Source organism: Halichondria panicea, chromosome 10 (genome assembly GCF_963675165.1).
Source record: "Halichondria panicea chromosome 10, odHalPani1.1, whole genome shotgun sequence".
Lineage (NCBI taxonomy): Eukaryota > Metazoa > Porifera > Demospongiae > Suberitida > Halichondriidae > Halichondria > Halichondria panicea.
Genome location: NC_087386.1, coordinates 6,887,930 through 6,915,265, shown reverse-complemented (window position 1 = coordinate 6,915,265; position 27,336 = coordinate 6,887,930). Strand labels below are relative to the sequence as shown.

Below are 27,336 nucleotides of genomic sequence, written 5' to 3'. Positions count from 1 at the left end.
AGTTGAGCTTGCAAACTCTCTACTACCTCAGATTGCTGTGGCTGGATGAGAGTGCGCGGCTTGGGTACAGGTGGTTGGTTAGAGGAGGTCTTCTCTAACTGATGGATTCTCTCATAAAGGTCCTTCTCTTTAGCCTTGAAGCCATCAACTTGGCCCCTCAATGAAGTCTCTCTTTGTATAGCAGCATCTAATTGACTCTGAATGCGTTTGTTATCAGTTTCAGTGGTTCGCAGTTGTTGACTGAGATGACTCCTTGAAGAGTGCTCCTGGTACGACTGTGCATGTGGGGAGGGGGGGGTAGGGGGTTAGGTGCATATATACAAGCATAGACTGTGCATGTGGGGGGGGGGGGTAGGGGGTTAGGTGCATATACACAAGCATAGACTGCATGTGGGGGGGGTAGGGGGTTAGGTGTATATACACAAGCATAGACTGTGCATGTGGGGGGGAGGGGTAGGGGGTTAGGTGCATATACACAAGCATAGACTGCATGTGGGGGGGAGGGGTAGGGGGTTAGGTGTATATACACAAGCATAGACTGTGCATGTGGGGGGGAGGGGTAGGGGGTTAGGTGCATATACACAAGCATAGACTGCATGTGGGGGGGAGGGGTAGGGGGTTAGGTGTATATACACAAGCATAGACTGTGCATGTGGGGGGGGGGGTAGGGGGTTAGGTGTATATACACAAGCATAGACTGTGCATGTGGGGGGGGGGGGTAGGGGGTTAGGTGTATATACACAAGCATAGACTGTGCATGTGGGGGGGGGGTAGGGGGTTAGGTGTATATACACAAGCATAGACTGTGCATGTGGGGGGGGGTAGGGGGTTAGGTGTATATACACAAGCATAGACTGTGCATGTGGGGGGGGGGGTAGGGGGTTAGGTGTATATACACAAGCATAGACTGTGCATGTGGGGGGGGGGTAGGGGGTTAGGTGTATACACAAGCATAGACTGTGCATGTGGGGGGGGGGGTAGGGGGTTAGGTGTATATACACCCTGAAAGCATAGACCTATATTAGCTCACATGGTTCTGGGCCTGTCCTAGTCGGTCCTCCATTAGCCTTGCATCAGTCTCCAACTGAGTCACCTAATAACAACAGGTTAGGGTGACTCAAGGAACCACCATTGATTAAAGGTGTAGTTCAACAGCTATAACTTTAGTAGTGCTGATGATCTTTCTGAAAGCTTACAAAGGATTTCAGGTTGGTTGGCAGAAGTTAAAAGTTGACATTCAGTCAACCATGACCACTAATTACATTAGTAGAAAGAAACATACAGTGTGTGTGGTCATGGTTGAGTGCACTTCAACTTTTTAACCTTCTGCCAACCAACCTGAAATCCTCTGTAGCAGACTATGTGTTTACATGATTGGTTTGGAGCCATAATTGGCCTTGGACCAGGTTAGGGTTAGGATTGGACCATGGGCTATAATAATTATAATACCGTATTACGTACTAGAATATTTTGCGGGTGAAAAACCTTTGCAAATGACCAAGTCGCAAAACATTGACCCTTTGCGATCTAACTATTGCGTTCTGGCAAGGATCGTGTGTATTTACTAGTAATAATTTAGGTTTTGCGGATTTTATTGTTAGGAATTGAACAACCCTCGCAAAATTCGCAAATGTTTGATGGTCGCAAAACATTCTAGTAATACGGTACATGCTATTGGGCAAAAAATGAGCAATGATCTCCCAAATAGCATTGATGACACCAAGTGCTCAACCATTAAGATGAGCATTGGTGACACCAAGTGCTCAACCATTAAGACGAGCATTGATGACACCAAGTGCTCAACCACTAAGATGAGCATTGGTGACTCAACCACTAAGATGAGCATTGGTGACACCAAGTGCTCAACATTAAGATGAGCATTGGTGACACCAAGTGCTCAACATTAAGATGAGCATTGGTGACACCAAGTGCTCAACCATTAAGATGAGCATTGGTGACACCAAGTGCTCAACCACTAAGATGAGCATTGGTGACACCAAGTGCTCAACCATTAAGATGAGCATTGGTGACACCAAGTGCTCAACCATTAAGATGAGCATTGGTGACACCAAGTGCTCAACATTAAGATGAGCATTGATGACACCAAGTGCTCAACCATTAAGATGAGCATTGGTGACACCAAGTGCTCAACCATTAAGATGAGATTGATGACACCACCAAGTGCTCAACCATTAAGATGAGCATTGGTGACACCAAGTGCTCAACCATTAAGATGAGCATTGATGACACCAAGTGCTCAACCATTAAGATGAGATTGATGACACCACCAAGTGCTCAACCTGACACATTACAGTAGTACACAGGTTGGTGGAGTCAACACACACCTCATTCACAAACACTGTGTAGTGGGTCACCCACATTACTAGCATGTAAAATTTCTGCAGCAGGGACAAAACTAGTCTCCTTCTCAAGGCCTCAAAAAGAAGGTCTGCTACTGACTGCTTGCACATTCACTGGATAATTTCCCCGTAATGTTTCTGGAAAAATATCCTATAAATACAGACAAAGAATACTATTAAAGTCATACACAGAGCTTCTGATAGAGTCTACATGTAGGTTAGTGTCAGATGGGTGTGGCCTGTCCATATAGGCTATTGTCAGCCTTCCCTCCGTTCTGTCAAGCACACTGTTGCAGGCTGTGAGTCTTTAGCAGGCTAAGGATAGCTATCAGATTGCTGTCACACGGGCTAGAAACCTTCACAATCGCACTTCTATCCACTTTCTTCAATCCACTTCCGTTTGTTGTGACGTCATTGTTTTTACTGAGCATTATACGATGATATCCGGTTTCTGGGGATTATGTGGCGTATGCGCAAACAGTCGATATCAGGCCCATCTTCAGTGCGGCCTGGGATTGAGGCTAGGCTGGTACTAGCTACCAGGCCCATCTTCAGTGCGGCCTGGGATCGAGGCTAGGCTGGTACTAGCTACCAGGCCCATCTTCAGTGCGGCCTGGGATCGAGGCTAGGCTGGTACTAGCTACCAGGCCCATCTTCAGTGTGGCCTGGGATCGAGGCTAGGCTGGTACTAGCTACCAGGCCCATCTTCAGTGTGGCCTGGGATCGAGGCTAGGCTGGTACTAGCTACCAGGCCCATCTTCAGTGTGGCCTGGGATCGAGGCTAGAAACAAAACCTGACATGGTAGTGGCGCCCAACCCCACGCAGTTGGTTGGACTCCGCCCAACTAGGGGGAAAGTGAAAATGTTGGATAGATTAAATTTATGATCGGTTTTTAGACAATAATTATGATAAGCAAATTTTGGGAGGTCAGGGTTAGGGTCAAGCTTCACTAAAAAACAAAACTAAGATATTCATTCTGTAGGGCCTAGTTGAGAATAAGCTTATGCGCATATGAAAGAGTCCGACAATATACCTGTAGTTTAGGCAAAGTTAGTCGTGCATATTATACGGTATGCTCAGATCAAAGTTCTGGGAGGGCAAACAACAGCCTATTTCCTTATAAGGCATAGCCTTACATATATCTCCAACATCCACACACCTTCATGCCCGCCACACACCTTTATGCCCGCCCACACACCTTAGCCTGCAGGCGCTGATTCTCCTCATCTGAGATCCTTTTCTTGTCCTCCAGTGCTTCCAACTTGTCCCTCTCTGTAGCAACCACGGCTTCCAAGCTCATGTTGTCATTCAATAGCTGTGTCTTCTCATGCTTGAGTGTGTTAATCTGAGCATTAATCTCCTGTGTGTGTGTGTGCGTGGGTGTGAGTGTGCGTGGGTGGTTATCCAGTACAGCACACACCAGAGGAAGTTGGTCACGATTGTTAATTAATATTCTTGTTCCGTGGAAACTTGCAGAGAAAGTAGCTATCCTAGCTAAGCCAAAAGGCTGCAAACGATAGCCTTTTACACTAGTAGGAAATGATGCTCAGTGATACTAGAAAGTGAGTAGCATAGTCATACTTAAAGTAGTAAGCCAGAAACTAAGATTAGTCACAAAGTTCCAGTTGTTGCTGCACTTTCCTTGTTTCTTGACTCCTGTCTTAATATAGCAGGTGTAGCAACGATAGTTTTAAACTACTACGACTCATAGACTAACAGGAGACGTAATACAAGACAGATAAACGCTCAAGAATGCTTAAGTATGATAAAGTGCTGACTCAGCGGGTTGGGCCGGGTTGGGGTTCCTTCTATGGTTTCTGCGCATTTACTGTAGGAATTGGAGGTTACAAAGAAAATTAAAAGATTAATTAACAATCATGACCAACCTCCTCTGAGCACACACAAGGAGGGTAGATCAGCATCAATGGATCAGTAACCACCCACCCACACACACATACCACACACACACCCCACACACACACACACACACACACACACACACACACACACACACACACACACACACAGGTGTGTAGAGCTCACATGAGGGCCTAGTTTTTGTGTGGGTGTGGTCTGCTGCTTGTGGGAGGGGTCTCCTTGAGCAGCAGTGAGCTGCATGACACGACACTTGAAACCCAACACTGCAACGCGTGCTTCAAAGAACTGGTTGGTGGAGGCAGAGAACTGATTGCGCAGACTATCATTATCATCCTTGAGCTCTGTAAAGGATTTGATATTCAGTGATTACGCTGACAGGGACAAAGCTACCACATCATGTAATGATATTCACAAGCCATAGGTTCCAGGAATGTAGCACATGAAATGAAAACACTACTGCGTGCATGCAGCTATAAGGTGGGCACAGTTGGTGCTGTGGTGGTGGACAGTGTGGTTGGTTCACTTACTCAAGAGCTCTTTTCCCTGACTCTCTAGATCGCTGAGTTTGGAGCTCAAGATCTGATTATTCTCACTAATAGCATCTTTCAGTTGAGCATTTTCTCTTTCAGTATCTTCCAATATCCTGGAGAGATCTCCTGCAGACATGCTCTGGTTGATACCAGCCGTTGCTAAGGGGGCTGTGTTGCTATGGGCGGCATGGTAGTTTCCTGAGGGGGCGGGCTGGATGGAGCGTGGAGGTATCGGTGGCCTGCATGTGAGGGGTGGAGTGGGTGGAGTGGTGTGAGGGGTGGAGGTACTAGTATAGTGAATGTCAACTTAATTGTCATGTAATTTTGTAATTATAACAAAAACATAATTAATTTTGTTATTATACTCTCTTGATAATAAATAGAGGAAGGGGTTGGAATATATGATCACGTGAGCTTACAGTTTCAATGTGGACAGCCAATCTAAAGCCTAGGTACAAAATGTACTCAGCACTTGGTTAGCTTGTTATTTGTGGTGACATGGAGTGATTGCTGAATGATCACAGTGATGGTATAATGATGATGGTGCTTCAACTCTTATATTGGAAGTTGGGAGATCACATTCTTCCAATTTGTTGCATATTTATTTGCGGAGGAGTTTCTCTATAACTAAGCGAGTTATATTCGAGACTTGGCCATAATATTAGCATTTTGAAACCACTATTCATGCTCTGATTTTGTCACCGCAGTGTCGGTGTGTGGCAAGACATTGGACTGAGAAACGTTTTGTTTTGTCCATGCTTACTGTTATGTTTTACGTATCGTCATGAGCTGCTCAGGCTTTTAGGTCAGCAATAAACTCCATTATTGCATAAAAGGTTTATTGCAAGCTCAGCACTTTAAGTTGCATTATGGTCGCGGCTATATTGAGGAGCAAGGACTGTCCGCGTGTAACAGTGCCAGTGGTAACAGTGCTAGTGGAATAGTGCCAGTGGTAACAGTGCCAGTGGTAACAGTGCTAGTGGAATAGTGCCAGTGGTAATAGTGCCAGTGGTAATAGTGCCAGTGGTAACAGTGCTAGTGGAATAGTGCCAGTGGTAATAGTGCCAGTGGTAATAGTGCCTAGCCTCTACACAGGCTCTCCTTTTTCGTTCTTTATCACAATCGTTCAATAAGATAAAATACTGTATTATCGTTCAATGAGATAAAATACGGTATTAATTGGAGGAATAAAGAAAGAAATAGACATAGAGTTAGGAAAAAGGAGAGCCTGTATTGGGAAGTCGCGTGAGGGTAGAAGGGTGGTAGAAGGGTGAAAATGAGCGTGGGCATGCTGAGCTAGAGATTTTGGACTGCCCACGCAAAGATCTATGACTAATAAAACTTTGCCTGCAGCAAGCTGGACATGGACTTGGAACTGGAAGTTTGCAAGCACTATAGCTAGCTATACCTTAGGCTTAGCTAGATGATCTACTAGTTATGTGTTCAGATTCTATCAGACTATCACCTTTTCTTGTGTCTTTCTACATGCTACTATATAGTCTACTGATAGTACAGATCAAGAATAGCTTAGTCATCATTATCATATAGCAGGTAGCTACTGCCACCAGAGCTGGCCACACTGGTTCTCTTGCAGCACAGCTTGGTGGTTGGTCTCAGTACAGTCTTATTAACTCTGAATGCGTGGGAGAATATCTTACGTCACGATTGTGGGCTACATATCGCCCACGTTTATAAAAGTCCTTGTGGATCACGCGATTTCCCAAACCAGGCCTTACTTTTTCTTAACTGTACGCCCATTTCTTCCTTTGCTGCCTCACTATGTCTTTCTTATGATTTATGGATGAACAGTGACAACAGCAAGAAAAAGTAAGGCCTGGGAACGAGGCTAAATAGTGCCAGTGCCAGTGGTAATAGTGCCAGTGGTAACAGTGCCAGTGGTAATAGTGCTAGTGGTAACAGTGCCAGTGGTAATAGTGCCAGTGGTAACAGTGCCAGTGGTAACAGTGCCAGTGGTAACAGTGCCAGTGGTAACAGTGCCAGTGGTAACAGTGCTAGTGGTAATACTGCCAGTGGTAATAGTGCCAGTGGTAATAGTGCCAGTGGTAATAGTGCCAGTGGTAACAGTGCCAGTGGTAACAGTGCCAGTGGTAACAGTGCCAGTGGTAATAGTGCTAGTGGTAATACTGCCAGTGGTAATAGTGCTAGTGGTAATACTGCCAGTGGTAATAGTGCTAGTGGTAATACTGCCAGTGGTAATAGTGCTAGTGCCTGCGTTTCTAATCCCTGTCCTCTATTATCACATAAAAACATACAATACACATCACACATCACACACTCACACGTACTGATTTCCATACATCTCCTGGGATGTGTGGTTGAAACTCGGTGGTAGTCTCACATCTGGTGGTAGGTTCGAGAACCTGTTCCGAGGTACAGGCTGAGGTTGTGTTCTGGCAGTCGAGAGATGGGACTCTTGTTGGACATAGCCACCAGCATAAGCATTGTTAGTGAAGTTATTGCTGTGAGGTTGTGACATGGTCACTCACAAGTCCCTACACGTACCTGTACGGTAGTTAATACTTAAAGACAGCACATCAGATACATAGGTGTGTGTCACTGTGAGATAGGATACGTGTGTGTGTGTGTGTGTGTGTGTGTGTGTGTGTGTGTGTGTGTGTGTGTGTGTGTGTGTGTGTGCGCGCGCGCGCGTGTGTGTGTGCGTGTGTGTGTGTGTGTGGAGACATTCAACTAACCTCTCCTCTCTGGGCTTGTCCTGGGCTTTAGGAGTGGTTAGCTCACACACTAGCAGACTAGCTATGCTAAGACAATGGCTGACACACGTACGTAGATACTGTACTAATACACACAGGGCCTAGGGTAGGTCCCCACTGTGAGGTAACTAGGGAGATCCCCTAAACTGTGTACACTGCTTCTAAACTATCATGGTAAGGTACGGTGTGATGCTCTGAGGTTCAGTACAGTAGAGCTGTGTTTCACTGCAGGCTGGTGTGCCATTGAAAGATGTGACTCTACCAGATGTCAAGAAGGTTCTCCTCCTGTCAAAGCATGCTGACTACATACAAGCATTCGAGAAAGACAAAGATGATTATGTGTGTGTGGGCGTGTGTGAACCATTGGGTATGATAACATTATTTATGGAACATATTCTACAGCATCTTTTAGAGATAAGGTTGGCCTGTGCATTAGTAGATAGGATTGAAAGTTGTCAAATGAATAGCATGGTCTATCATGTGAAGCAGATCTGCTGCTCTATTATTCCCTACAGGAGTATGTGACTACGGAGTTCCTTCGTATGAGTGGTATATACTGGGGTCTGACTGCAATGGATCTCATGGATCAACTCCATCGTATGAGCAAAGATGAGGTTATCAGGTTCATTAGTGACTGTCAAGATAAGGAGTCTGGAGGAATCTCCCCCTCATTACATCATGATCCACACCTCCTCTACACACTCAGTGCATTGCAGGTATCATCCTAGTCTCCTACCACACTGTACGGGCACCATACTAGTCTCCTACCACACCATGCACTTATTGTCCCTCAGATTCTGACACTGTATGACTGCGTTGATACTATTGACCAAGAGGGTGTGGTCAGATACATCACTAACCTGCAGCAACCTGATGGGTCATTCCACGGAGACAAGTGGGGTGAGTGAGTGAGTACAGCATTCCCACTCTTGTGCACTGCTTCTGTAGGTGAAGTGGACACGAGGTTCTCATTCTGCAGTCTGGCAACACTGGCATTACTGGTAGGCTACTAGTACAGCACTGGCATTACTGGTAGGCTACTAGTACAGCACTGGCATTACTGGTAGGCTACCAGTACACTGGCATTACTGGTAGGCTACCAGTACACTGGCATTACTGGTAGGCTACCAGTACACTGGCATTACTGGTAGGCTACTAGTACAGCACTGGCATTACTGGTAGGCTACTAGTACAGCACTGGCATTACTGGTAGGCTACTAGTACAGCACTGGCATTACTGGTAGGCTACTAGTACAGAGAATCATTGTTATCCCTCTTGTACTGCAGGGTAGACTGGAGGCTGTGGATGTGCCCAAAGCTGTGGAGTACATTGTGTCCTGTATGAACTTTGATGGAGGGTTTGGACGAATACCTGGCTCTGAATCACATGCTGGACAGGTGAACACTAACTCCCTTGCTCTGTCAGTGGCTAGTATCAGTTAGACTATATAGTAGTACGTGATGTGCTGCTACTGCAGGTGTATTGTTGTGTGGGTGCCTTGGCTGTGGCTGGAGCATTGCATCGTGTTGATGCAGACAGACTCGGATGGTGGCTTTGTGAGAGACAGCTTCCCTCTGGTGGACTAAATGGTGAGCCTACTCTATCTATAAACCTGCTGTACTAGCTATCACTATATCAACCAGGTCGCCCTGAGAAGCTCCCTGATGTGTGCTACTCTTGGTGGGTACTAGCATCACTCAAGATGATAGACAGACTTCACTGGATCAGCACAGTGGGTACCTCGATCCCTATATATAGTGACCTACTGGTACCCCCCCCCCATATACCTGTACCCCCCCCCCCTCCATATACCTGTACCCCCCTCCATATACCTGTACCCCCCCCCCATATACCTGTACCCCCCCCCCCCCCATATACCTGTACCCCCCCCCCATATACCTGTATCATCCTTCCTTCATAATTATATCTTCTGTGTTTGTAACAGGACAAGCTAATTGAGTTTATTCTAGCCTGTCAGGACGATGAGACCGGAGGATTCTCTGACAGACCAGGAGACTGGGTGAGCTAGTGTGTGTACTGACAGCCCATACTTAATGCACCTTGCACCTTGTACCCACACCCCTCCGTACATGCACACAGGTGGATCCTTTTCATACTCTGTTTGGATTGGCTGGTCTTTCGTTGCTAGGTAACAAAGAAATCAAACCTGTTAATCCAGTTCTGTGTATGCCGGAGGACGTTCTCGAGAGAATTGGACTAAAGTTCAGGTTGCTATAGTAACAGTGTTTTAGCTTTTATTATAGTTTTCAATCAGGTTTTCTTATCTTTGTTGTGAATGTGAGCTAGCTATCAGTCAATAGAACATTCAGTTAATTATTGTTGTTGAAACTAGTTATTTAAAGGTACGTTCAATTGAGGGGCAGGGGACTGCAGTTTACAATCATCCAATCAGAATACAGATACAGCAAAGATCAAAATTAACAGAGTCACTATAAACGTCCCGATGATTTCTTCCTAAATACTCTACCACCAGTTTTAGCAGTTCCTTTAGTTTTGCCAGCAAATCTGACCACCCCACCACCAGACTTGTGACTACTGCTAGTCTTGGTGTGTCTCTTTCCTTGTCTTGTGGTAGACTCTTGAGAGGGATATTTGGATCTCTTTGGTTTGGGTGAGGGAGAGCCTGTCTTCTGCCGCTTGCCCATCCTTCGCTTCAATTTGGAGGCAATTCCTTTCCCAGTTCCATCACTGGTTATAAACGTGTCTGCAATTGCAATCACAACAAATGAATACACCCACTCCACTTCCTGCCCACTCACCAGGGTCTGGTTCCTCCCCCACTTCCTGTCTGTACCACTCTACGTCATCATCCTCATCACTCCCACCCCCCACAGATGGGCCCCCTGTCTCCTTGCTCATGCCAGCTAGACACCTCTCTTTGTGCTGTGCTCTCTCCTCTTTCTTTCTGGCCACATTGTGTTCTTGCTCTTGTTTCCTAATGGCCTTGAGTCTTCGTGCGTCTTCCTTCTCATGACGTAGACTAAGTACAGCGGACTGGGACTTGCGCACTGTGTGTGTGTGTGTGTGTGTGTGTGTGTGTGTGTGTGTGTGTGTGTGTGTGCGTGTGTGTGTGTGCGTGCGTGTGTGTGTGTGTGTGCGCAGTATATAAAGGGCTACAGGTAGTACACACAGTCTCACTGAATGAGTGATACAGTACTTCTCCTCCACACAGTCCAGACTCTATTTTCACCAGCTGCAGTGTCAGACGTGGACCAAGCTGTGGGTGTGTGGGTGGGTGTGTGTGTGTGTGTGTGTGTGGGTTAGGGTTAGGCAATTCTCTGTTGCAAGTGCACTGCAATCCACTATACTACCTCGGATAGTCTGACTGCACTTTGCTGTGTCCTGATGTTACCACGTCCTGGTAGGTCCTGGGGGAGGGTCACATCACCACCGCCCACCTCTTCACCCTCACTATCTGATGCTCCATCACTGTGTGTGTGTGTGTGTGTGTGTGTGGGTGGGTGGTGTGGAGTACAAATCTCAATATGAGAACGTTGATGACACCATTTGAAAGGTATCTAAAAATTGTTGCCACTAACAATATACTAAAGTTTTAGCTAGTTGAAAATGTCTCCGAACCATGAATGAAACGAGGGGGCGGGGTTGTAATAATATCTTTTAACAGCCATAACTTTAATATACCGTTGCAAAAAAAAGAAAGCTTATACAACATTTTATCTCTCACACATGGTATGGTATTGGCAAATGATGGTGCACTTGTTACTTACCCCAGTACATATTCACTGATATCGTGATACTTGCTTAGATCAGGTACTCGAGATTTGACCAGTTTTCTTACTCCACGACTGAGACCACGAGGCTTTACACGAATAGCACTACAGGGGGGCAGAGAGGGGAGGGGGGCAGTGAGGGGGAGGGGGCAGTGAGGGGACGGGGGCAGTGAGTTGATGGCTTTATAGCTACAAAATAATTATTAATGTGCTTAATAATCTTCAATTCCTCTAGCTAAGCTGCAGGTTGCATGACATGATGGGTCAAGCACGCCTCCTCACACCCTCACACACACACACGCACACACCCACTCACTAGTGTCTTAGCTCGAGGCTCTTGTTGTCAGGGTGATATTGTAGTAATAGACAACGTCTGATGTCTCCTAATCTAACAGAGCCCACACTCAACGAAGGGAAGAGATTCTGAAACACTGTTGAGATAAGTTGAGATGGTTTATCATCAGAGGAGAAGCCATTCTGTACCAGCTGTGTGGGGGAACAGGTTACCATGGATACAGGCATGTGGGGTATGGGTTACCATAGATACATGCATGTGGGGGGTAGGGATGGTTTACCAGTGGAGGGGTCATGTAAATAAGTTGAGTTGAAACTGGATCTTTCTGACTGTTGACAACATCCTTGCAGAGGGAAAACTATAACAGAAAACAATATTCAGTGAAAATGTCCTCATTCACATCACTGTATTGGGCTATATAGTATATCCATACATGGTAATAGACAAAGAGAGGTGCCCCTCCCACTCACTGCTTTAATATGGAAGGTAAGTGTTGGACCGTGTGGAATACGACACACTCGTAAGTTGATGAAATCATCTGATCGAGATATTATCATAAAATGTGTGACACCAAGTGGTCCAGCCACTGTCACAAAGTCCTTGAGTACATTTCTTTGCCTCACCTAAACACACACAGAGACAGGAAGGAGAGGGTTAGGGTTAGTCGTCAGACACGTGGTAACAAGTAAGAGGATCGCTACTAGTATAAGGGACACCCTTCCTCTAGCCCCCCCCCCCCCCACCTTGAGCTTGGTGGCAGTGTTGGGTTCCATAGCTTGTCTGAGATTAAGAATAAGTTGATTGAGAGAATTTCCAACTCTTCCCCTCTCCATAATGAAGGTCTTAGGAGGTGGGGCACCATCAGAAGGGGGCGTGGCTCCTACAGTCTGCTTTTTCTTCTACAGCCGGCCAGATTAGACACAAGCCGGGGATATAATAGTATAGTGTACTGTTATGAGGAACACTACCACGTGTCTATATTCCCTACACTTTCATTCGCTGTTTACAACAATATAATTATAACACTGTACAGTGTACTCTGACCCTGTGTATAGTGGTGCACACACGTACATACGTACAGTGTACTCTGACCCTGTGTATAGTGGTGCACACACGTACATACAGTGACACATACAGTGAGTGTAGTCAATGACTCACTCTACGTGTCCTCCCCATCTCTGCACACACTGACAGTAACTGTACACACACCTCTTCTTCTGGTCCACGCGGTAGGGAGGCAACAAAGGAAACAAAGGAAACAAAGTGTTTTGGCAATCCATGATGCACGTCTAAACTCCGAATACAAGCCGCTGAAATCGAGGCTGTTGACGAATCCCAATCAGATTGGCCCACCTACTTTGCGAGACTTCCGGCGACTTGGACCAATCACAATGCACCACATAGACCAGCCACGAGTTGTATAACTGTCACTGGTTTGAGTCTCAACCACAAACTGAGTTTTCTTCTTGAATTTTTCACCAAAGAAAGAGAAGTAGGATCTGAGATGAGATTACTTGTACTTACTTGTCTCGTGGCACTTGCCCTGGCTGGAGATGATAAGGAAGATGTTGGAACAGTCATCGGCATTGATCTAGGAACAACCTACTCTTGGTGAGGCATCCATGTTTCTGTGTGTGTACGTGTGTGTGTGTGTGTGTGTGCTAGCATTAATACCTCTCCTCTCTCTGCAGTGTGGGTGTGTATAAGAATGGTCGTGTGGACATCATAGCTAATGACCAAGGTAACCGCATCACTCCCTCCTATGTGGCCTTCACTGCTGATGGGGAGAGGCTGATTGGAGACGCTGCTAAGAACCAGCTCACCTCCAATCCAACCAACACTGTCTTCGATGCCAAAAGAATGATTGGGCGCACTTGGGACGATTCAAATGTTCAGAAAGATATCAAATATTGGCCATTCACAGTTAAACAGAAGAACAAGAAGCCTCATGTCCAAGTTGACGTCAAGGGTGAGAGTAAGATGTTTGCCCCTGAGGAAATCAGTGCAATGGTGCTGGGCAAGATGAAGGAGATAGCTGAAGAGTACCTAGGTCACAAGGTTACACACGCTGTCGTCACAGTCCCTGCTTACTTCAATGATGCTCAAAGACAGGCCACTAAAGATGCCGGCGTCATTGCTGGTCTCAATGTCATGAGGATTATCAACGAGCCGTAAGTACCCTCACTGTACAAGTGGGCGTGTGCATGTACCCCCCACAACCATGTGTAACACCCAACTGTCTCAATACCACCCGCTGTTGTAACTGCCTCTGTTGTAACTGCCTTTGTATGTGGTCAATAAGAAACTGAAACTACTGCCCTGCAAGCTGCTAATACGCCCCCTCCCCTCACACTGCTAATACGCCCCCTCCCCTCACACTGATAATACACCCCCTCCCCTCACACTGCTAATACGCCCCCTCCCCTCACCTGCTAATACGCCCCCTCCCCTCACACTGCTAATACACCCCCTCCCCTCACAGAACTGCTGCTGCCATTGCTTATGGTATGGATAAGAAAGATGGAGAGAAGAACATTCTAGTATTTGATCTTGGCGGTGGTACCTTCGATGTGTCTCTGCTCACTATTGATAATGGAGTCTTTGAAGTAGTTGCCACCAATGGAGACACACATCTTGGAGGAGAGGACTTTGATCAACGTGTCATGGACCATTTCATCAAGCTCTACAAGAAGAAGACAGGCAAGGATATACGCGGTGATAACAGAGCTGTGCAGAAACTGAGAAGAGAGGTGGAGAAGGCAAAGAGGTCACTTAGTAACCAGCACCAAGCCAGGATTGAGATCGAGTCATTCTTTGATGGTGAAGATTTCTCTGAGACACTGACTAGAGCAAGGTTTGAGGAACTCAACATGGTGAGTGTACACTGGTGGGTGGTTGTGGTTGTATCAATACATGCTTGCTATTTCAATGTGGCTAGTTTCTGTTGTGATTGCCTTGTCCCCCCTTCCCTATAGGACCTGTTCAGATCCACACTCAAACCAGTACAACAAGTCCTCGAAGATGCTGATCTCAAGATAGGAGAGATCGATGAAGTCGTACTAGTCGGTGGCTCTACACGTATTCCTAAAATCCAACAACTTGTAAAGGACTTCTCTGGTGGCAAAGAACCTAACCGTGGCATTAACCCTGACGAAGCTGTGGCGTATGGTGCTGCAGTACAAGCCGGTATCTTGAGTGGAGAGGACCAAGCTAGTGGACTGTTATTGCTTGACGTCAACCCCCTCACTATGGGAATAGAAACCGTGGGAGGTGTCATGACCAAGCTCATCCCTAGAAACACCGTTATCCCTACTAAGAAATCTCAGATATTCTCCACAGCTTCTGATAACCAACCAACCGTCACCATCCAGGTGTTTGAGGGAGAGAGACCAATGACAAAAGACAACCATCTTCTGGGAAAGTTTGACCTGAACAGCATCCCACCTGCGCCCAGAGGAGTGCCACAAATAGAAGTGACGTTCCAAATTGATGAGAATGGCATCTTAACAGTGACTGCTGAAGACAAAGGAAGTGGAAACACGGAAGCAATCACCATCACCAACGATCAGAACAGACTTACTCCAGAAGATATCGATAAAATGATCCAAGATGCTGAGAAATTTGCTGAAGATGACAAACTTGTAAAAGAGAAAGTTGAAAGCAAAATTGAACTAGAAAGTTACGCATACTCACTCAAAAACCAACTCAGTGACAACGAAAAGCTTGGTGGCAAACTATCAGAGGAAGAAAAGAGCAAAATCTCAACAGCTGTTGAAGAAGCGATTGAATGGTTGGACAGTAATCCTGAGGCTTCAACGGAGGAGTACAAAGACAAGAAGAAGTCCGTCGAAGAAGTTGCTAATCCTATCATCTCTAAACTGTACGAGCAAAATGCCCCACCCCCTCCTTCTAATGAAGATGGTGCCGACTATGACAAGGACGAACTCTGAACCCTCTTAGGGACAGTTTAATAGGGAACTTATTAGCTTTTAATTATAACACACTGTTGTTATTCATGATTAATATTCCGCACTGTGTCATGCTGAGTTGACAGTATTATAAACATTGTGATGTGTACAAGCCCCGCCCCCTTTGCTGAATCACCTTGCATTGAGTTCTTGATATTAGCTATATAGAATCACTATCTAGCTAGCTGACAGCATGGAGGAGATAGCTGCAGTGGTGAATTGTACCCCCACTCCTCAACCACTTCATCCTGACATCAGAGCCACTGACATGAGTGAGTGGATCCCCTACCATAGTATAAAATATTGCTCAATGTATTAACCTGGCACCTGCCCTCTGCCTAGAGTTGCGACTGAAGGAGAACATGACGTACATAGTGGCAGGCGTGGTGATACAGGATGGGAAAGTGCTGCTCATACAAGAAGCCAAGGCTAGCTGTAGAGGGACGTGGTATCTGCCAGCTGGAAGAATGGAGAGAGATGAATCTATTGTGGTGAGTAGCATCTGCATGAGAGGGTCGTTAGTCTATATCATTTGTTTCCCCCATAGTTTTACTGGCTGTAGCTGTCGCTACCTCAAAAGTGGTTCCTATAGACACATGCTTGCAATGGAACAACAGTCAATTAATAGCCTGTCAATGTATCACCTCATACCCTCATTAGTGTAATTAGTGTCTGTGTTGTACATGGCCGGCACCTGCCTGTACAGGAGGCAGTGCAGAGAGAAGTGTTGGAGGAATCAGGCTACCAGTTCCAGCCTGAGGCACTGGTGGTGGTTGAGAGCCATAGCTACCACTGGGTGAGGTTCACACTGGTGGGTCGTGTGGTTGGAGGCAGTCTCAAGACTACAAAACAAGCAGATCAGGAGTCACTACAAGCTGGTTGGTTTACTGCTCATGTGGAGAATCTGGTCAAACAAGTTCGTCTTCGGGCGGGTGATATTCTGCCACTGATTATAAAGGCTGGAGAATGGTTTGAGAGGCGTTTGTTTGTTGGTCTCCCTGTTCTTGTAGGTCACACTAGCTCTTCTCAAAGGATGGTGCTAGTTCATGATGATGGGCAGACAATGGTGGTACTGACTAGACAGGAGGGAGGAGGGAGCACGAGTCTACCAGTCTGCCTGCTGCATGGGAGAGATGACCCCACTGCCATCACTATCAAGGTGTGTGTGACTATAACTCTGCACAGTCTCTCTCTGAATTGCTTGTTAGACATTTTGTACTCCAATCTGGATGAGCTCTCCGCTCAACATAAGTACAAGAAGTAACAAACGTAATACATTGTGTTGGATAGAACACACACACCCCACCTCCGCATCCACACCACACACACACCCCACCCCCCGCATCCACACCACACACACACCCCACCCCCCCCGCATCCACACCACACACACACACCCACACCACACACACACCCCACCCCCCCGCATCCACACCACACACACACACCCCACCCCCGCATCCACACCACACACACACCCCACCCCCCCCGCATCCACACCACACACACACACCCCACCCCCGCATCCACACCACACACACACCCCACCCCCCCCGCATCCACACCACACACACACCCCACCCCCCGCATCCACACCACACACACACCCCACCCCCCCGCATCCACACCACACCCCACCCCCCCGCATCCACACCACACACACACACCCCACCCCCGCATCCACACCACACACACACCCCACCCCCCCGCATCCACACCACACACACACCTCACCCCCCCCGCATCCACACCACACACACACACACACCCCACCCCCCGCATCCACACACCCCACACACACACACACAGGACTGTGGATACACTGGTCACTTCAAGCACTGTGGTGTACTGTCAGTGGAACACTCTGGAAAACCTCACGGCAAATTTGATGGATTTTGTGTCACCTACATATTGAAGGCAGACAGTCTAGACTTGGGGTCAAAGAGCAAAGGTCAAGAGTTCGAATGGACTGTCGTAACTGATCCCCTAATGTCACAACTAAGAGTTGCTTTGACTAGTGAAGGTTCTGCTAGATTTATACAATTATGAGTGATTTTTTTATTGCCTCAATGAAGTAGTAACATTTTCATGCCGATTTTTGTCTAGTAAACCGATGACATGAACAGACTGTTGTAGATTTGATGACCCTTTACCAGGCACTCACACGCAAGATGGAGACGGCTGGTGAGGAAAAGCGTTCACTTGTCCTTCCCTCTAGGAGCTTCCACAAGGCTGGATATCGGGTGGATACTCACCCAAAAGGCCAGCAGCAATGGATCAAGAGACAAAGAGCATCGCAGCGAGTACAAGTGAGTGGCTAGTCATGATCAAAAGTGGACCACCTAGTATAGTGTATAGGCTGCTTTAGATGACTGGCATTCAATATCTGCTAATAGATATCATTACTAGTGAGCAAACTATACAGTCTCTGTGACAAATGCATCCATTGCTACACATTTGTTGACCTGTTACTTCATTGCGTACAGTGATGGAGCACGAGAGGGGCGGAGTCAGTGACACGTTGCTATGACAACATATGATGGAGGAGTTACAAGGTGACACTGTGGAGTTTGCAGACGACCCATTGGACGTCTTTCACTGCAGATAAAGGAATACAATTAAGAAATAGTGAGTACTGCCGCGTGCAGAGTGTGACTCTTTCTCCCACCAGAACTGTGATCTGAGCATGTCATGTGATAGGCCTTGTCTAGAGCTACAGAATGCATCTCTTAGTTTTGATATTGATAGCTTTTTAGTGAAGTTATGACCTCCCGAAAGTTGCTTGAATTAACATTTTCTGTGGGGGAAGTTATTATGATTACTACTAGTGAGTGATCTAATCGTTCTCTCGCTCGTTAGGTTCGTGGGGGTCAGTTGGACATGTTCCCAGCAAGTTACAAGGTGACACACTGAGGACAACTTGTACAGCAGATAGAATACAATCGATTTAAGGAGTACTGCCGCATGCAGATTGTTAGCATGTGACTCTACCCTTACCTGAACTTTGATCATATCATGTGATGGATGCTTTGTGTGGAATGGTTACGGCTTTTCATGCTCTGTCCCCCCCCCCCTCCTATAATTACTAGCTCTCCACATTATTATTGTGTGGTGTTCCAGGTAGTGTTCACTACGTGCATACAGTCACTACAGAGCCTTACCCTTTTTCACCCATTATTCTATTCTCTTAATTCTTGGAAAATCTGCCTATTATTCTCATCCAATTATATCAGGGCCTACTTACTTACAGATAATTTGTGGAACATAATGATCATTGACCGCGTGTATTAATAATGATTCTGTGTGTGTGTGTGTGTGTGTGCAGGACTGACCACCAGACCCTAGCTGAGTCATGCATCTACCTCTCATCAATGGAAGATTTCTATGTAATGTGGTATTGATAATGTACTGAAATTATAACTGTGATATTCCTTTGCCTTGCTAGTCAATTAAACCAAACCCACTCACGGGAACGCAAAACAAGTTGCTATTACATGTAGTTGTTATTTTTTTAGCTGTGAATAAGAAACGCCTTAGTCTCTATAAGTTGACAAGCTGCTTCCTTAAAAAATGTATATAGTCTCATGAATCAGCCGCCCTCCAATGTGTTGCTAGGGCTTTACCTCGAGATGTATACTAAGAATTGGTAAAGATCGTTAACAAAACATCTAATACTAACAAAATTGCCCTCATGTGTAGATTCGATGACCTTTTACCAGACAGGTTCACACAAGATGAGTCAGTTGGTGAGGAAAAGCGTTCACTTGTCCTTCCCTCTAGGAGCTTCCACAAGGCTGGATATCGGGTGGATACTCACCCAAAAGGCCAGCAGCAATGGATCACGTGGCAAAGAGCATCGCAGCGAGTACAAGTGAGTGGCTAGTCATGATCAAAAGTGGACCACCTAGTATAGTGTATAGGCTGCTTTAGATGACTGGCATTCAATATCTGCTAATAGATATCATTACTAGTGATCAAACTATACAGCCTCTGTGACAAATGCATCCATTGCTACACATTTGTTGACCTGTTACTTCATTGCGTACAGTGATGGAGAGCACGAGAGGGGCGGAGTCAGTGACACGTTGCTATGACAACAGATGATGGAGGAGTTACAAGGTGACACTGTGGAGTTTGTGGACAACCCATTGGACGTCTTTCACTGCAGATAAAGTAAGAAATAGTGAGTACTGCCGCGTGCAGAGTGTGCATGACTCTTTCGACTCTTTCCACCATCAGAACTGTGATCTGAGCATGTCATGTGATAGGCCTTGTCTAGAGCTACAGAATGCATCTCTTAGTTTTGATATTGATAGCTTTTTAGTGAAGTCATGACCTCCTTTTCTTTCACCCATTATTCTATTGTGTCTCACCATAATTATTAGACTGTGCATATCAATGATAATGTACTGTCTGTGTTGTGCAGGATTGACCAAGCCTCTAGTATGTATCATGAGGGACACAAGACAGACTACTGTCAAGCCATGCATCTACCTCTCATACAATGAAGAGTCTCCAACAAGAAATGGATGGGATTTGATGATGTACTGAAATCGAACTGCGAAAATTTATACACTAATAATTGTTGTAAAATAAATGATAAACCAAAGAACAACTAATTAGAACTTTAGAACTACGACAATCATTGTTTGCAGCATCCAATCAGAATAAGAGTTCAGCTGCTTGTAATGTTTGTTACTTAATTGTAAGTCCATCCCAAGCAATCAACCTGTAAGTATAGAGATTGTAAAGACTTGCCATACAACATAGCTAGCTACTCATCTGGTGTGTATGCTGTTACAGTGGCTCCTCCACACGCAATCAACCTGCACAGAGAGCATGAAAGACTTGCCACACAACATAGCTAGCTACTCATCTGTGTGTAAGCTGTTACAGTGGTTCCTCCACACGCAATCAACCTGCACAGAGAGCACGAAAGACTTGCATAGCTAGCTACTTATCTGTGTGTACGCTGTTACAGTGGCTCCTCCACACACATCAACCTACACAGAGAGCATGAAAGACTTGCCACACAACATAGCTAGCTACTCATTTGTGTGTATGCAGTTACAGAGGCTCCTCTACTAGCAATCAACCTGCATATAGAGCGTAAGTTACTGTACATAATAATCGAACCTATAGGATCTTTTTCTGTGCAGCAGACATCGACCTACACACCACAGAATGCATGAAACACTAGTGATACATGTAGCCAGCCATATACTGATCTTTACTTTAGTGTATCCATGGCTGCATACATACATACATACATACAGAAATATGGACTATCTCAATAGTAGTGGGCATTGAGATCTGAGCCCCGCCCCCTAAAAGAATAGGTGGGGCGTACAGTCAAGCTCCGCCCCCTTCAGTAACCTGAAATATAATACGTGCAGCGATCCTCCCTGGGTCCCAGAGCAGCATGGCTTGTCTGTACCTGGGGGAGAGAGGAGACGAAAGCAGTGAGAGAATGGACACTAGTACAGTATAGGAGGAGCTGTGTGTGTGTGCATTGTGGCTGCAAGAGGACAAGCAAATGCATGGTTATACATTGAGCGCAGCAGTTCAAACAAAACCATCCACTCAACACATCTCCACACAATACAATACCAGCCAATCATGTGTGTTCAGAGAAGAGATGACAACAACCAACAGCAAGACTGCACCACAAGACCACCAGATAATTACAATACCAGACAAATAATAAACCAACCACAACAACCAATCAAATCAACCACAGGAGGACACCAGTTGTCCAGTAGTTTCCTTGCCCAAGGGACAATAAGGGCATAATAAACTAAGGGACCCTGTGACTGTGAGTACCATTAACTGAGCACAGAAGTAATCAACCAGAATGTGTGGGATGGTTCAACAACAGTAGACTCACAGAGACAACACCTCCTTGCTCTTGAAGCCCTTGTCGACTCCAGTTGCAACAAGCCTGGCATGCAAGGCTTGCACAAGTGCTCAAGACTACTCTTCACTAACCCAGTCAAAGGCTACAGTTCCCTTGGCACACCTATAGGTTTAGTTAAAGCCTGAACTTACCAATTCCATGTGCAGTAGGCACAGAGTTGAGATCCTCCGTCATAACAGATTAGCATAAGCCAAGAAGCAGCAGTTGTCTAACTATAATATTATAGACAGCTATTTTCTAATGATCCTAGCTAACTAACTATTGGAACTGATAACGAGATCTTAACACTCCCAATTATGGCAGGATCCTGTGCTGCTTTCCCTTTAGGCAGGTACTAACAGCAGAGTGCTCCCTCAATAGACTGGAATGCCATGAGTGATCCATCGTCGCACCCCAAAGGCTGGTTCGACAACGGTTTCAAGAACAAGAAGATGTTGTCCTGCAACCTAGCTGTTGAAGAACCTTCCACACACTTTCTGATTGATTACTTGAATGCTACGGACACCACCCCCCCCCCACCACCAAAGGGTTCAAGGCCATGCAGGTAATAATAGACTCTTAGCCACGCGTATATAACAGTACATAAAAAGCGTTGTCGACACGAGTTTAGCCATGCATACATGCATTCAACGTGCGCTTTGCTGGCAAGTATGTATCTATTAAGCTGCATGACCTACACACCTCACAGTCAAGAAGGGGCCACACTTGCTTAAATAAAACAGCAGAAACCTTCCACTCTCAACAAACAATGCAACACCGGTACGCTCAAAGGCCAGAGAGTGAACAACCAATCTAATAGCTGCAGTAATATACACGCGTACACATGCAACAAGCGACAGACAAGATGAACGTGCAGCGCAGAGGTACAGTTGAAACTTACAATAGTCCGCTGGAAGGCTTGCGCTGGTTCTGGAAGGGGGACTTGCGCTGGGTCTGCAATACAGTGGGAAGTCTCGCGATGGTTCTGCAACACAGTGGGAAGTCTCGCTATGGTTCTGCAACACAGTGGAAGGCTCGCGATGGTTCTGCAACACCGTGGGAAGTCTCGCGATGGTTCTGCAACACCGTGGGAAGTCTTGCGATGGTTCTGCAACACAGTGGGAAGTCTCGCGATGGTTCTGCAACACAGTGGAAGGCTCGCGATGGTTCTGCAACACAGTGGAAGGCTCACGATGTTTCTGCAAAAAATCAAGTCAGTAGCAATCAGTAAAACATTAGTAATGTCATTACCCAACAGACAGCAAACAATGCTACAATGCTTCAAATGGCTTCCTAGCCTAACATTCCTGCAAACATGCAAGCTAGTCTACAAGCAAAGAAACTCACCTCTTCCAGCAAGACACTTCGCTTCTTCAAATTTCAAAGGAACTGAGCTTCTGAAACTGGATCTGGAATTGGATCTGGAGAATTCCAGGCCATTGACGTCAGAGTTTCTAAGGAGATGCCATGGAGACCGACAGTTCCCACCCATGGAGGAGACCGCAGGAGTAGACTACTACTAGTTACAAGGTGTTGTGAGTATTGTGGGTAGTTGCGAAATTATAACTTATACGCATGCGCAGTGTCCCCCAGAGACAATGCAGAACCAGCCCCGCCCCTTTTTTACGCCTAACTAGGATCGAGGCTCCACACCCCTCTTTTTGCTGAGCTGTTGAATCATAGATACTATAAATTACATGGATATGAAACGCCTCTAGATTACAGTGATTCCAGATAGTATCCGGAGTTTTGCTGGGAGGAGGATTGTTTCACAGCTACCAGAAAATGAAGAGCTACTGGCAAGCAAAGAATCTGTTGTCACAAGAGTCTACGATTGAAAGCTGAAGTGATACCACTATAATTGGCTTTAACTAGGTCTGTAAAGTAAGTTTTAGTTATGATTGTTCCAGTTAGAGCTTTGTAGCTGATTTGTGGAGCTGAAAATGGCTATATTCACTCTTTTAATAACTTTGTGTTAGTTGATCTGCTGTTTGAAAAGAATTACTGTGTTTATTTTTTGTGTAGTAGTTAGCCAGTAGGTATAGGTACTGGGTCCACTTACTTTTGACCTTGTGTATGCTTTAACTATCTGGTTACAAACAGTTGAAGGTGTTTTCAAGTGTCCTTCTTTGTGTCAGTTGATTTCTTGAACCACATTTGTTGAATGTCTGTACTAAGTTTTATTGCGTAGAGTAAGGGCATGTTCACCGGGTCCACTAAGTTTTATTGATGCACATGTCTTAGTTTGGCTAAAAAGCAAGTTCAAATGTACTAAAAATTCACGCTCTCAATGAATTGTTGTTGATTATTTATTATTTTTCGATTATGAAATTATAGCTACATAATTATTATTCATTATTATAGTAGTTACAATGTCATACTTGACTGTTTGCTTATGTTTTGCAGCCAGACTACACCTGAGACAATGCCTCGCGAGAAGAAGGAACCATTCATTGACTGGCGAAAGAATGACACGAGAATGTGACGTCCACATGTCTATGTCAAAGCCTCTACTCCACATCAGCTATTATAGCCAAGCATTATCATGATTCATTCATTTCCAATCTATCTAGACACATAGTTTTTGTTATTAAATAATAATAATATTTTGTGCTATATTAAATCCCAGAATGCACATGTAAAGTGTATCCTTGTTATTGTAAAGCCTCCATCATCATCATTCTCTGTCAGAAATTTTCAAAAGTCATCTGAGACGCTCTCAGAGCTGGAACAACTAGAGACACACTTTCAGTAGCCATTTTTATTTGGAAAAATTCGTATACTAGACCGTTACATCCGAGGCAATCATCATCCCAGCCCAAACGTCCGTTTACGGAGGCGTTTCATATCCATGTAATTTATAGTATCTATGGTTGAATCATGTGAATCGTAACAAGTCTCACCAGCTACACTAGCACTACTGACAACAACAGCATGGAGGAGATAGCTGCAGTGGTGAATTGTACCCCCACTCCTCAACCACTTCATCCTGACATCAGAGCCACTGACATGAGTGAGTCACTCAAGTACTCAAGATATGGTCTAGTATAAACACAATAATATATTATCACATTGTAGGGTTGAGGCTGCACAGTAATGTCATCTACCTTGTGGCAGGCGTGGTGGTACAGGATGGGAAGGTGTTGCTCATACAAGAGTGTAAGATCAGCTTCAAGAACAAGTGGTACCTCCCGGCAGGCAGGATGGAGCCCGACGAGTCTATTGTGGTGTGTGTGTGTGTGTGTGTGTGTGTGTGCGTGTGTGTGTGTAGCGGTAGTTGCAATCAACCATGTCAGTGTTGTTACAATCCACCTGTACAGGAGGCAGTGCAGAGAGAGGTGTTGGAGGAGTCAGGCTACCAGTTCCAACCTGAGGCACTGGTGGCTGTGCAGAGAATGGACCGCAAGAGAGTGAGATTTGGACTAGCTGGTTCAATAATAGGAGGGAGCTTAAAGACCAAGGAACAAGCTGATGGGGAGTCAACACAAGCTGCCTGGTTCACTACTGATACTCAACAGTTGGTCAAGGAGCTCAAGTTACGTAACAACAGTATCCTACCTCTCATTGAAGCAGCTACTGAATGGTTTGCTAATCGTCCGTACACTGGCTTGCCCGTTGCCGTGGGTCACGTTAGCTCCTCACAGAGATTGCTGATAGTGCAAGATATCGGGCAAGAGCTGAAGGTGTTGGTGTCCAGGATAGAGGGTGGGACCACAAGACTCCCCTCATGTCTCATACATAGAGACACTCTATTCTCAAGGGTGGATCACAATAGTACACTGGATAGTGCTGTCAAGGTGAGCCTTGTGCATCGTGCATGTGGAATGTTCATACTTTAAACGGTTAGTTAAGGACATAGATATTTGATTACCCACAATTTAGCAAAGCATATAATATTATATCACTGATGAATATCATCCACACACACACACACACACACACACACACACACACACACACACACACACACACACACACACACACACACACACACACACACACACACACACACACACACACACACACACACACACACACACACACACACACACACACACACACACACACACACACACACACACACACACACACACACACACACACACACACACACACACACACACACACACACACACACACACACACACACACACACACACACACACACACACACACACACACACACACACACACACACACACACACACACACACACACACACACACACACACACACACACACACACACACACACACACACACACACACACACACACACACACACACACACACACACACACACACACACACACACACACACACACACACACACACACACACACACACACACACACACACACACACACACACACACACACACGATGGTTTCTGCCTCACGAGTGTCCTGGCTGCTTCAAGCAACGAAGTCTCCACTGACTCAGCTTATGAGTGGATGGTTGTGAGTGAGGCTGGGTGTGTGGACAGACTCAAGGCAGCCATTAGAGACGACATTAGAGGCTGTGCTTTCTTTACTTAGTTATATAGTAATGTTAAGTGTATGAGAACATTAATTTTTTTAACAAATAATTATTGTATAATTATTTTTATACCGTGTGGAAAGTTGACATCGCAATAATTATTTTTAAACGATTCATGACAATAGTAGCACGTGCACAATGGAAGAATGAATCAATAATCATACAATAGCCAAGTACACACTAGACACGTAATAATTGCATGTTCTTCAAAGAGTTGACATTGTCGTGCGTGTGGAGGGTCTTGGGTATGCTAGACACAAGTGGTCTCCCACCGCACTCTTGATGGAACTCCACCAGAAACCTCTCCTCCTCATCAGCCAATGATTGATGCGTCTCTTGACTTGTCAGCCCCTTCATTGCAGCATGGACAACATTCAGAAGATTAGTGGATCCTATTATCTTTGCTCTCAAGTCTTTGATTCCTACCAGAGCACAGATAGCGTGTATAGCTCTCTGACATCTCAACCCAGAACCAGCCACTTGCCTCTCCATTAGAATATTAGTACGGCAATACTTGACGCGTACATTATGGTACACAGTGTGGTCGCCATAGCGAGGGATGTACTGTAGAGCATTAACAGCTTTGTTCTTGGCTTTACGAATGGCCGCTCTGATTTCCTCCCCTCTTCCAACAGCATAACCAGCAACTCCGTTTCCGTTACCAACGACAACAAGACAACTAATGGTTCGTTTTTTCCCGGCCTTTGTTTGGTTAGCTACACGCTTCAACTCAATCACAGTGGATGAGAAGTCCGTGAGGGGTGTTCCATCAGGTAACTCAGGGCAACCAACATATCGCCCACCCCACGAACGCCCACTCCATCCTGTCCTGCTCCAATTAAGCATTGACAACGGTAACCTTTGACCTGAGGGACCTTCTAATTGTCGAGCATCTAGAATACTCTCTTCAGATGCGTCCTGTCCTTCAGGTACTTGCGTGCTACCAAAGTCGTGCGTGTCTAACCATTGTGGTCCGTAACGATGGCGACCAGAGGCGAGTGGGTGACTAAGACCAGCCCAGCGTACGTTGTTCCTACCACTCCCGAGTTCTACTTGTTGCTGGAGTCTGATCGCTTTCTTGCCACCTTTCTTACGGCCCCGCCCACCTCGACCTCCCCTGCCACCCCCCACGGAGCCGAGTAGAGTGTCCAGTGATCTGTTCTCCAGTGGATTCTTGGCGTAGAAACGAAGTCCAACTCTCCGCAAAGGGTACGAGACGGTTAGAAAGATGGAGCGGAGGTTCAAGGCCATTACCATATAGCTAGAAACTAGAGACAATAATTATCTTCCACGAGGATTTGTTCAGGGGGATTTCCCTTGTGTGGGTGCTACCAGCCCCTCCCCTCTTTATTACAGAACGGGATTTCCCTGCAATGTTGGGTGTGG

General features: G+C 45.8%; 7 protein-coding genes across 10 annotated transcripts in view; 4 read left to right on the top strand and 3 right to left on the bottom strand.

Annotated features, from left to right (window-relative positions):
- The window catches only part of LOC135342315 (myosin-11-like), an 11,413-nt gene extending 3,770 nt beyond the window's left edge, over nucleotides 1-7,643 (bottom strand). Inside the window, exons 1-7 of one of the 2 annotated variants that reach the window (XM_064539016.1) lie at nucleotides 7,484-7,643; nucleotides 7,070-7,292; nucleotides 4,767-5,008; nucleotides 4,405-4,580; nucleotides 3,560-3,721; nucleotides 1,031-1,093; nucleotides 1-275 (exon numbers count right to left, since the gene is read on the bottom strand). The exon at nucleotides 1-275 is cut by the window's left edge and continues 532 nt beyond it. In XM_064539016.1, the coding sequence (XP_064395086.1) occupies nucleotides 1-275; nucleotides 1,031-1,093; nucleotides 3,560-3,721; nucleotides 4,405-4,580; nucleotides 4,767-5,008; nucleotides 7,070-7,266 (1,115 nt within the window). In that variant the 5' untranslated portion in view covers nucleotides 7,267-7,292; nucleotides 7,484-7,643. The remainder of the gene's footprint in view (nucleotides 276-1,030; nucleotides 1,094-3,559; nucleotides 3,722-4,404; nucleotides 4,581-4,766; nucleotides 5,009-7,069; nucleotides 7,293-7,483) is intronic. The other variant, XM_064539017.1, reaches the window with a different exon arrangement.
- On the top strand, nucleotides 7,595-9,851 carry LOC135342327 (geranylgeranyl transferase type-2 subunit beta-like). Of its 2 annotated transcripts, none has more exons than XM_064539032.1 (10): nucleotides 7,595-7,675; nucleotides 7,733-7,840; nucleotides 8,017-8,217; nucleotides 8,296-8,401; nucleotides 8,450-8,502; nucleotides 8,789-8,899; nucleotides 8,980-9,091; nucleotides 9,146-9,234; nucleotides 9,448-9,522; nucleotides 9,603-9,851. In XM_064539032.1, the coding sequence occupies exons 1-10, from the start codon at nucleotides 7,673-7,675 to the stop codon at nucleotides 9,738-9,740; spliced, it is 996 nt and encodes a 331-aa protein (XP_064395102.1). In that variant the 5' UTR covers nucleotides 7,595-7,672; the 3' UTR covers nucleotides 9,741-9,851. The 2 variants fall into 2 exon arrangements, with proteins under 2 accessions (XP_064395102.1, XP_064395103.1); XM_064539033.1 differs by having other exon boundaries at nucleotides 7,613-7,680.
- Nucleotides 9,852-9,883: 32 nt separating this feature from the next.
- Nucleotides 9,884-12,863, bottom strand: LOC135342324 (suppressor of SWI4 1 homolog). The gene is made up of 10 exons (XM_064539030.1): nucleotides 12,708-12,863; nucleotides 12,293-12,448; nucleotides 12,020-12,172; nucleotides 11,830-11,907; nucleotides 11,571-11,740; nucleotides 11,252-11,359; nucleotides 10,835-10,952; nucleotides 10,662-10,740; nucleotides 10,283-10,531; nucleotides 9,884-10,227 (listed from the first exon to the last, which is right to left on the bottom strand). The coding sequence occupies exons 1-10, from the start codon at nucleotides 12,723-12,725 to the stop codon at nucleotides 9,953-9,955; spliced, it is 1,404 nt and encodes a 467-aa protein (XP_064395100.1). The 5' UTR covers nucleotides 12,726-12,863; the 3' UTR covers nucleotides 9,884-9,952.
- Nucleotides 12,864-12,960: 97 nt separating this feature from the next.
- On the top strand, nucleotides 12,961-15,586 carry LOC135342320 (endoplasmic reticulum chaperone BiP-like). Its single transcript, XM_064539026.1, has 4 exons — nucleotides 12,961-13,160; nucleotides 13,241-13,720; nucleotides 14,032-14,422; nucleotides 14,525-15,586. Exons 1-4 carry the CDS (start codon nucleotides 13,054-13,056, stop codon nucleotides 15,497-15,499), a joined length of 1,953 nt encoding a protein of 650 aa, XP_064395096.1. The 5' UTR covers nucleotides 12,961-13,053; the 3' UTR covers nucleotides 15,500-15,586.
- Nucleotides 15,587-15,644: 58 nt separating this feature from the next.
- On the top strand, nucleotides 15,645-17,627 carry LOC135342328 (8-oxo-dGDP phosphatase NUDT18-like). The gene is made up of 4 exons (XM_064539034.1): nucleotides 15,645-15,789; nucleotides 15,860-16,008; nucleotides 16,224-16,676; nucleotides 17,327-17,627. The coding sequence occupies exons 1-4, from the start codon at nucleotides 15,711-15,713 to the stop codon at nucleotides 17,564-17,566; spliced, it is 921 nt and encodes a 306-aa protein (XP_064395104.1). The 5' UTR covers nucleotides 15,645-15,710; the 3' UTR covers nucleotides 17,567-17,627.
- Nucleotides 17,628-23,114: 5,487 nt separating this feature from the next.
- On the top strand, nucleotides 23,115-25,456 carry LOC135342330 (8-oxo-dGDP phosphatase NUDT18-like). 2 transcript variants are annotated; one of them, XM_064539037.1, is made up of 4 exons: nucleotides 23,115-23,288; nucleotides 23,820-24,426; nucleotides 24,492-24,640; nucleotides 24,734-25,456. In XM_064539037.1, the coding sequence occupies exons 2-4, from the start codon at nucleotides 24,348-24,350 to the stop codon at nucleotides 25,250-25,252; spliced, it is 747 nt and encodes a 248-aa protein (XP_064395107.1). In that variant the 5' UTR covers nucleotides 23,115-23,288; nucleotides 23,820-24,347; the 3' UTR covers nucleotides 25,253-25,456. The 2 variants fall into 2 exon arrangements, with proteins under 2 accessions (XP_064395107.1, XP_064395106.1); XM_064539036.1 differs by having other exon boundaries at nucleotides 23,115-23,297.
- A 572-nt stretch (nucleotides 25,457-26,028) lies between these two features.
- Nucleotides 26,029-27,290, bottom strand: LOC135343101 (small ribosomal subunit protein uS5m-like). Its single transcript, XM_064540057.1, has one exon. It carries the CDS (start codon nucleotides 27,205-27,207, stop codon nucleotides 26,131-26,133), a length of 1,077 nt encoding a protein of 358 aa, XP_064396127.1. The 5' UTR covers nucleotides 27,208-27,290; the 3' UTR covers nucleotides 26,029-26,130.
- Between the last annotated feature and the right edge of the window lie 46 nt (nucleotides 27,291-27,336).

Excerpts from the sequence above, each read along its gene's own strand:
- LOC135342330 (XM_064539037.1), top strand. The coding sequence starts at position 24,348 with ATGGAGGAGATAGCTGCAGTGGTGAATTGTACCCCCACTCCTCAACCA. Across the intron at positions 24,427-24,491 it reads CATCAGAGCCACTGACATGA|GGTTGAGGCTGCACAGTAAT; the intron begins GTGAGTCACTCA and ends ATCACATTGTAG. Across the intron at positions 24,641-24,733 it reads AGCCCGACGAGTCTATTGTG|GAGGCAGTGCAGAGAGAGGT; the intron begins GTGTGTGTGTGT and ends CCACCTGTACAG.
- LOC135342328 (XM_064539034.1), top strand. The coding sequence starts at position 15,711 with ATGGAGGAGATAGCTGCAGTGGTGAATTGTACCCCCACTCCTCAACCA. Across the intron at positions 15,790-15,859 it reads CATCAGAGCCACTGACATGA|AGTTGCGACTGAAGGAGAAC; the intron begins GTGAGTGGATCC and ends CCCTCTGCCTAG. Across the intron at positions 16,009-16,223 it reads AGAGAGATGAATCTATTGTG|GAGGCAGTGCAGAGAGAAGT; the intron begins GTGAGTAGCATC and ends CTGCCTGTACAG.
- LOC135342324 (XM_064539030.1), bottom strand. Across the intron at positions 11,741-11,829 it reads TTTACATGACCCCTCCACTG|CTGGTACAGAATGGCTTCTC; the intron begins GTAAACCATCCC and ends TCCCCCACACAG. Across the intron at positions 10,532-10,661 it reads AGTACTGTATCACTCATTCA|TGCGCAAGTCCCAGTCCGCT; the intron begins GTGAGACTGTGT and ends ACACACACACAG.
- LOC135342327 (XM_064539032.1), top strand. Across the intron at positions 9,092-9,145 it reads TCCCTCTGGTGGACTAAATG|GTCGCCCTGAGAAGCTCCCT; the intron begins GTGAGCCTACTC and ends TATATCAACCAG. Across the intron at positions 9,523-9,602 it reads CTGACAGACCAGGAGACTGG|GTGGATCCTTTTCATACTCT; the intron begins GTGAGCTAGTGT and ends ACATGCACACAG.
- LOC135342320 (XM_064539026.1), top strand. The coding sequence starts at position 13,054 with ATGAGATTACTTGTACTTACTTGTCTCGTGGCACTTGCCCTGGCTGGA. Across the intron at positions 13,721-14,031 it reads ATGAGGATTATCAACGAGCC|AACTGCTGCTGCCATTGCTT; the intron begins GTAAGTACCCTC and ends CTCCCCTCACAG. Across the intron at positions 14,423-14,524 it reads GGTTTGAGGAACTCAACATG|GACCTGTTCAGATCCACACT; the intron begins GTGAGTGTACAC and ends CCTTCCCTATAG.
- LOC135343101 (XM_064540057.1), bottom strand. The coding sequence starts at position 27,207 with ATGGTAATGGCCTTGAACCTCCGCTCCATCTTTCTAACCGTCTCGTAC.